We start from the raw sequence: 7,371 nt of genomic DNA, 5'->3' as shown, positions 1-7,371 counted from the left end.
CCCCTGAGAGGGACAGTATGGCCTTCTCACGCCCCAAATCACATCCTGTGACACCGTCCCCTCTTTGCAGCTTCCCAGTGGTCAGAACCTTCCACAGGTACATGCAACAAAATTTGGCTGAGAACTAAAGTTAGCAGCAAAGTTTGGTTGCTGGCTCTTTGGGGCCGATTTGGGGTCCGCCCACCCATCTCATGTCAGCATGCCTGCACCTCTGTCTGCAGTGGACCAGGAAACCTCATTTAGAGGAACCAGGGGCCATGCTGTGGCTGCAGGCTACACATGGAAGCCTTCCCCTTTGCTCCCTTGAACTAAGCATGAGGACAGCTATGGACGAGCCAGGCAGCCAGCTGGCCACCAGGCCATCTGCACACACCCTCGGCTGGTTCCCTGCTGGTGACAGGACAGAGCAGTTAGTGTCGGGGAGCAAGAAGCCAGGGCTCTGAGCCCCTCCCCCTCCCCCCTCATGCACTTTCCCCCAAATCTGAGCACCTAATTTTCCCATTCCCCGTGCCAGAACCTTGAGCCCTGACCACGGGGCTCCGGCCCCCTGCTCTCCAGGAGGAGAGGACATCCCTGAGCCAGCAGGGACTCCTGAGAACACAGGCCCCTGCCACAGCCAAGACAGGGCAGAGGAGGGAGAGGTGGCAGCTGCTCACCCCGGCCTGGGGGTTTCTGCAGAGTAGTCAGGCGGCTGTGCCTGTCCCTCAGTCCCTGTTACAGCCTGACCTCCAGGCCACACCTGACGTCGTCAGGAATTTCTCGGGAGAGAGGAGCATCGAGTTTAGGGGGTCTCCGAACAGCCATGGGCATGGGTGTGCCTGGAAAACCAGAGGCAGCTTCTAGGATGGGGGGCCACATCTCCCTGCTCCCTAAAATGTCAGGTAAAGGCATGTGAAGGGTCTGCCCACAGAGGAAGCCCCCCTGGGGTCACCTCTGTTGGGTGGGCCCTGGCCTAGGGCTGGACCCCCCGCCAGGGGGCAGAGGCCTGCAGGGCAGTTCCAAGCCAGCCAGATGGGAGTTCTGCCTGCAGGGGGCCCCCTGGATGTGTCCCCCCTCACCCAGACACTCAGCATGGCCCCTGCAGGGGTCCCCTCCACGCCACACCGGCTCCACGTGGCCACACAGCAACCCCACGCATTTACCAGCACGGCTCTAGTTTGGTTGGCGGTGTGTGTGTATGTGTGTGTAAGAGAGAGAGAGAGAAATCAGATCAACCGTGCTGTTCCTTAGGCCCCCGCTGCAAGGCCCCTCACTGAGAAGGCGGCAAACAGGGACAGGGTTTGGGGCTGGGGCTGGCGGTGCCACGGTAGGTGACTAAGCTGCACACAGTTGGACCACAAGCCTCAATAAATACCTTGGGGAAACCCAGATGGTGATTAGAAGACCCCGATGTCTTCAACAGGGTGCGGGTCCAGTGAGACCCCATAGGGCCTTCAGGAACACCTCCTCCTCCAACCATCTCCTCCTCCCTCCACCCCAGATGACAGGTCCTGGAGCCCGGGGTGGCGGGGGTTGGGGAGGAAGCACCAGCAGAACCTGCCACCCCCACCCCCTTCCACCAGAGTTTCTCATCAGATCTCTGAGCTAATTCTCCATCACGTCCACAAGCCTGAGCATCACACACCGACTAGGACAGGAAGTGAAAAGCCGAGCATGTCACCACCAGAGGGGTCTGCCACGGACCAGGATGACCCTAGCTTTATTTATTTATTTTGGGGGAAGGTCACAACCCATAGTAAAAAAAAAAAAAAATTACATTTGACAGTGTGACCCTGTATAAATATGCACATACACGTAATAGGTACAAAAATTTCACAAAGCAACAGATACCTTTAGTCCATGCAATGAGCTCATATGTTTCTGTTCTATTCTACTTTAAAAAAAAAAAAAAAATCTGGTCAACACCTACTAAATTGGTTTCAACACCCATAAAAGGGCCAAGACCTGGAGTTTGAAAAACGCTTCTGCTCACTGCTGCCCAAACAAATGCCAAGGCTCCCCGCCTGCACTTGGCCGGTCCCACGTGCCTACTGCGCCCGCTTTGACTTAACTGTCTCCTGTCAATCGGCTCCCCCTAAACACATTTAAATAAGAAGGAAAACTCCACATCGTGACAGCAAATAGGAAACCAGCGTATCTGCCGTAAATACGAGGTGACTAGGCAAACACACTGTCGTTACATCACCCCACGCTGGCCGGGTCCTGACATGTGCCGACATTCTGACCCTGAGACCTGATGCTGTAAAGAGCATGGGAGGGAGAATGGCAAGTGCTGGAAAGTGCCGAAGCCAGACTACCGTGCCTCCTAGGAATCAGAGTTACGTATCAGAGTGTCCGGGCAGCACCTAAAACTGGCTCTCATGTCACCAAAAACTGCTTTAGCGTCAGCTCTGTCATCTGGGGAGACCTGAGGACGGGAGGGGGAAAGATCGAGCTCAGGGTCACACAGCCAGGAGGCGAGTGACAGGGGCCGGGCTTCCGTGCCTCACCTTCCTCTGGCATGGCAGGGTTGCCGAGTAGCCACAAGGCGACCAAAGTGGCGTAGTCTAGAAACGAGGGTCGCCCACAGCGTGTGCAGCAAGTCCGCCGCACTGCGTGCCGCGCGCGGAGAGGAGGCTGCAGGGCCCAGCGTGCACCAGCACCCCACCCAGCGCCCCACCCAGAGGCCCCAGAGCAAGCGGTGACACAGAGTCACAGGAGCCCTGCTTCAGAGCCCAAAGAGAAAAGTGTGGCCAGTCACATGGCCTCCACCTCCCAGAATCATCCTGATCATGGAAGCTAGTACCCAGAAGCCACTCCCAGGGCGGTGACCTCAGAGGGTGGGATTTCCTGCTCCAGCACCCTCCCCCATGGAGGGCGAGGCACAGGTGGAGGAGAAGCCCCAGGGAGCAGAGAGTGGCGGGGAGGGGCGGGGCGGAGACCGCGAAGCCATGGTGCCAGGGTGGGGTGTGGACGGAGTGTCTGAGGAGAGACAGGGGAGCTGAAGACAGAGCCCACAGACTCTGGGGGAAGGCCCTCCGGCCGGGAAGGAGGAGGGGTGGCTGGCGAGACCCCCAGGGGACTGGCTGTCCCAGGTGCAGAGCCATGAGGACGCCTGGCAGACAGAAGCCCTGTGCCTCCAGCAAAGCAGAAGGTGCCCGTGAGCGCTGTGAGCTCAGTAGAGGCTCCTGTTTCTAAGCAAAAATTTGTGTTAATGCCATTTGCTTCCAAGTTGTGACCCGCCCTGTGTCCCTTACCTGGGGATGTACCTCACCGACCTGGCCTTCATCGAAGAGGGGACACCCAATTACACGGAGGATGGCCTGGTCAACTTCTCCAAGATGAGAATGGTGCGTTTCCCATGCGTGGGGGGTGGGCCACAAACCCATACCCCAGCGCCCCCATTGGGAGTGCCTGGGTCCGGGCCTGAATGATGAGCAGTTAGCATCTGCCCAACGAGCCTGCCCGCACTTCCTCATGTGGCACACAGTCTGAGGGTGGGTGTCTGGTACTCTACACCTTCCAGACGGGCACCCTGGGGCTGCAGGGTCCATGAGCAGCCCACGGTCACCCCAAAGTAAAGGGCAGAGGCAGGTCCAAAGCCCTGTTAGTCATCCACACCTCATCTACATAAAGTCTCAGTAGGCAGCACCTCCCAAGGGGGTAAGTGTCAAATTTCCCCAGAGAAGCCTGGGGCCCAGAGGGGGAGGACCCTTCGAGCACGGAGCCTGGCTTCTAGCCCCTCACCACAGCCACGCAGCCTCTGCTTTGCGTCCCCTGGGTAGGCTCCCCTGAGGTGCTCTGTAACGTGACGGCCGCCCCATCCCAGCAACAGGGCGGGAGCTGCACACACCAGCACTTAGACTGTGGCCGGTGCCCGTGACTTCTGCTGGAGTCACGGGTGCTGTCTGAGGCTGCTGAGCAGGCCTGCATGGCTGATTGAGCAATACTTTTCTCTCAGTGACGTGCATCATTGACTAGATTCGAGACAAGCAGCCCCCTGGGGGCAGACTGCTGGTTAAGGCGCCTCCGTGGGGCCTCCCAGAATGACACGTGTTAAGGCGCCTCCGTGGGGCCTCCCAGAATGTCACCGCCCTTTCTGTCCTGCAGAGTGGGGGGTGCCACTAAGAAGGCAACCTGTCTTTATCAAGAACTTTCCTTGCTTGCCACAGATATCCCACATTATCCGAGAGATTCGCCAGTTTCAACAAACGGCCTACAAAATAGAACACCAAGCAAAGGTAAGCCCGCGACACGCTCCGGTCACTCCCGCCTTCGCACGTCCACTCCTGTCCCTCCCTGAATCCCCGGTGCCCCCACCTCCTTGTCCCCACTTCACACTGGGCTCGTGCTATCTGGCCGCCCTGTCCAGGGTGCAGCTGCCCCAGGTGGGTGGACAATCGTGTGTGAACTGCCCCCTGCGGCAAAGCCTTTACAGCATCCCCTTAAGAGGTAGCACACTCACTAGTGACAGAGGCGCGTGTAACACTCACACACGGATCCAGCCGCCCCGCTCCCCTCCCATTTCTGGTGTCAGACCCCATGGCCAGTGGGGAGGGGTGGGGTGCAGAGGCCCTGAGTAGTGCTTGCAGGCAGCAGCCTGGACCAGATGGGATGTGGGCTTCTAGGACCTGGGACGTTGTCCTCAGGACAACAGGAAGCTCCGAGCGGAGCTCACAGCACCGGACGCATCTGCATTTTCAGAAAGCGGCATGGCGAGTGGCTGGCCTGCTGATCTCATTTCACTCTCCAAACCCCGCCCCATCAGCCCCGTTTTACACATATCACCGCTGAGATGCGCTAATCTGGACTCCAGCTCCTGACCCTGAGAAGTTGTTCTCTGCCTGGAGACCTGCTGGCTTTATATCCAGCATCTTAACTTTCTAGCTGGCCATTCATAAAAACGTCCAGCTGCAGACACACCCTAGGCACAGCAGAAACTCAGTTCTTACAGGGTTTCCTTCGACTTTCCTCTGTAATGGCTCTGCCCAGGAAGAAACAATCTGTCTTCTGCCATGATTTGTGGGCTCGGAATCTGTTTAAGAGCTGACAGCCGAATTAGAGAAAAAAAGTCAGTGCTCTGACCTGGGCCATTTCCGTGCTCCCTCAGTCGGCAGGTGTTTACTGAGCACGTGCAACGTGCCAGGCACCACGCTGGGCCTTGGGCCCTTCTCCTTAAACTCTCCCGCGAGCTCCGATGTGTAACACACATAAGTGTCACTGCTGTTCAGATCCTGTCATGAGCAGCCTCGCAGCGGTGGTCTCTGCTGCCAGCCTCCCCTCTGGGAAGACGCGTTCAGGCGTCACAATCCCGATGACGCACACGAGGTGCCTCGCAGCCACGTGGAACAGCCTTCTGTGCCTCACCAGGACCCTCTTAGGTGGCACTGACGGTCTGTGTACAGGGCGTCTGGCTCCACGCTCACACCGCAGAGCCAGTGAGCCCAACGCTGCAACGCCCCTTCCCTCTGCCCGGGCAGCCATCGGGACCCCCAAACACCACATAAGAAAAAACAATGCCTGTCTTCCCTCTGCTCTGGGACTCGGTGGGGAAAGCTAACCTTTGGTTCCAAACAGTGGGCCAATAAATGCGCCTTGGGGACGCCCCATTCGAAGCTGGGGCCTCCCATGAGGCCTGAGCCCAACAAAACCCTTGGGAGCAGCAGGAGACGGGTAGGGGGGAAGGAGGAGAATGATTTCGTCCCCACGGGAACTTTCTCAATGGCCGCTCTGGGATGGTGCCCTCCAGTGAGCACCGTGAGATGGGCAGAGGGGGACTGCCCCCATCCTGGGTGACTCTCTCTCAGCGCTGTGCCATCCCAGTGTTTATATAAACATTTCCAACACACAGACACTGAAAGACCCATAAACACCCATACACCCACCACCCAGATTCTATAACCAACATTTTATATATGTTGCTTTTTTTTTAACGTGAGCCCAAAATGGCTCGTCGAGTGTTAAGCCGCAGAGGAGCGCTCAAGCCTCATTCCAACCACACGTGATTTTACCTCGCTACTGATGCGAACAGGAAGACCATGCCAAAACAACACTAAGACAAATAACATTAAGACAAGACGCTGCTTAAGGCCTTTTTGCCTCATGGGCCAGCCTGACCCCCAATCCCAGAAGGGTGCCTGGTCCCCAGGAGACCCCGGTGCCCTCAGGCAGTGTACTGTGGAGGTCCCGTATCCCTGCCACCCTCCCTGTCTCCACCCCAGGTGACCCAGTATCTGCTGGACCAGTCCTCAGTGATGGACGAGGAAAGCCTGTACGAATCTTCTCTCCGGATAGAGCCCAAACTGCCCACTTGAAGCGCACCGTGGGGCCTGGCACCCGTGGACACACACTGTGTGATGTCGTACGCACTTGCTTGGTTTCTCTGGGTTTTCTCCCGAGTATGTGCTCCTCCAGAACCGCCAATGGCCCCCGTCCCTCCATCCTCGTAGAGCCGGACTGTGACTCTCCGTGCTGTTTGAGCCGTGCCCTCCCATCCCGCCCCGCGTCCCCCGCGGGCCTGTCCTGCGGGCCCCTCGCTCTTCTCAGAAGGTCAGACAGAGTCCGGCACACATATGAGTCCTCCGACCAGTCCCGCTTCTGCCCTCCCCCAGCCCTGGCCCCAAGCTGAGAGGCCGCCAGCACCCTCCCCAGCATGTTCCATGTAGCTGTTATAACTGGGTGGGGGGTGGGGGGAGGCGGGAGGGGCACCACACCCTGAAGTCCAGCCATCGACAGATCTTCCCGCTGATGGTGATGCCAACTTCCAAAGCAGCTTTGTCAGCCAGAATCACAGGTCTCAAAGCTCCCCGTGTCCCAGTAACCCAGATGGAGGGGAGTCCTCCCCTCAGAGAGCTGCACCCCGCACGTCACGGCCGCCCGTGCGGGCTCCCGGCCACACTCGCGCTAGGAACACCCCCAGACAGACAGCATGAACAGCAGTCCCGGGCAACCGAGTGAGGCCCTGAAGCCGACAGTGGAGGCCACCATCACAACATGGAGGCAACGTCTGCCCACCAACCGTGGCCCGGAGTCCCCGCGAGTCGGGAGCACCAAAAAAAATAAATCACTTTTCCTCTTTCGGCCGCCTAAGCCCCCCTACGCCCGGCCCCCAGCTTACGTTGAGATGCTGTAAGTCTGTATGCCTCGTGAAACTAGTCCCACACTGTAGAATTAGGAAACCGGTAACCAAGTGTTTTTACTGCATATACTGTAGTCCTGTCTGAACGCCTTCGAGCAGGAATATAGTACCGTAGTGCTTATTCTGTGAATATCACACCTATTTTTTACATTGTACAGTAGAGACGACACAGGTTAACTTGGAAGTGGCAGGCATGCTCCACTATGACACACAGACAACTTTTGCTGTAAGCAATACCTAGTGGTATGAGAATT

At 57.7% G+C, this 7,371-nt stretch overlaps 1 protein-coding gene across 1 annotated transcript in view; it reads left to right on the top strand.

The window, feature by feature from the left end:
• Positions 1–6,669, top strand: part of RASGRF1 (Ras protein specific guanine nucleotide releasing factor 1) — a 59,314-nt gene extending 52,645 nt beyond the window's left edge. Inside the window, exons 25-27 of the mRNA XM_016125509.2 lie at positions 3,212–3,329; positions 4,152–4,220; positions 6,201–6,669. Of these exons, the coding sequence (XP_015980995.2) occupies positions 3,212–3,329; positions 4,152–4,220; positions 6,201–6,293 (280 nt within the window). The 3' untranslated portion in view covers positions 6,294–6,669. The remainder of the gene's footprint in view (positions 1–3,211; positions 3,330–4,151; positions 4,221–6,200) is intronic.
• The last annotated feature ends 702 nt before the right edge of the window (positions 6,670–7,371 follow it).

The sequence above is a fragment of the Rousettus aegyptiacus genome, unplaced genomic scaffold (assembly GCF_014176215.1).
Source record: "Rousettus aegyptiacus isolate mRouAeg1 unplaced genomic scaffold, mRouAeg1.p scaffold_m13_p_14, whole genome shotgun sequence".
Classification (NCBI taxonomy): domain Eukaryota; kingdom Metazoa; phylum Chordata; class Mammalia; order Chiroptera; family Pteropodidae; genus Rousettus; species Rousettus aegyptiacus.
The sequence above is the reverse complement of the archived record's forward strand: the minus strand, read 5'-3'. Positions and strand labels throughout refer to the sequence as shown.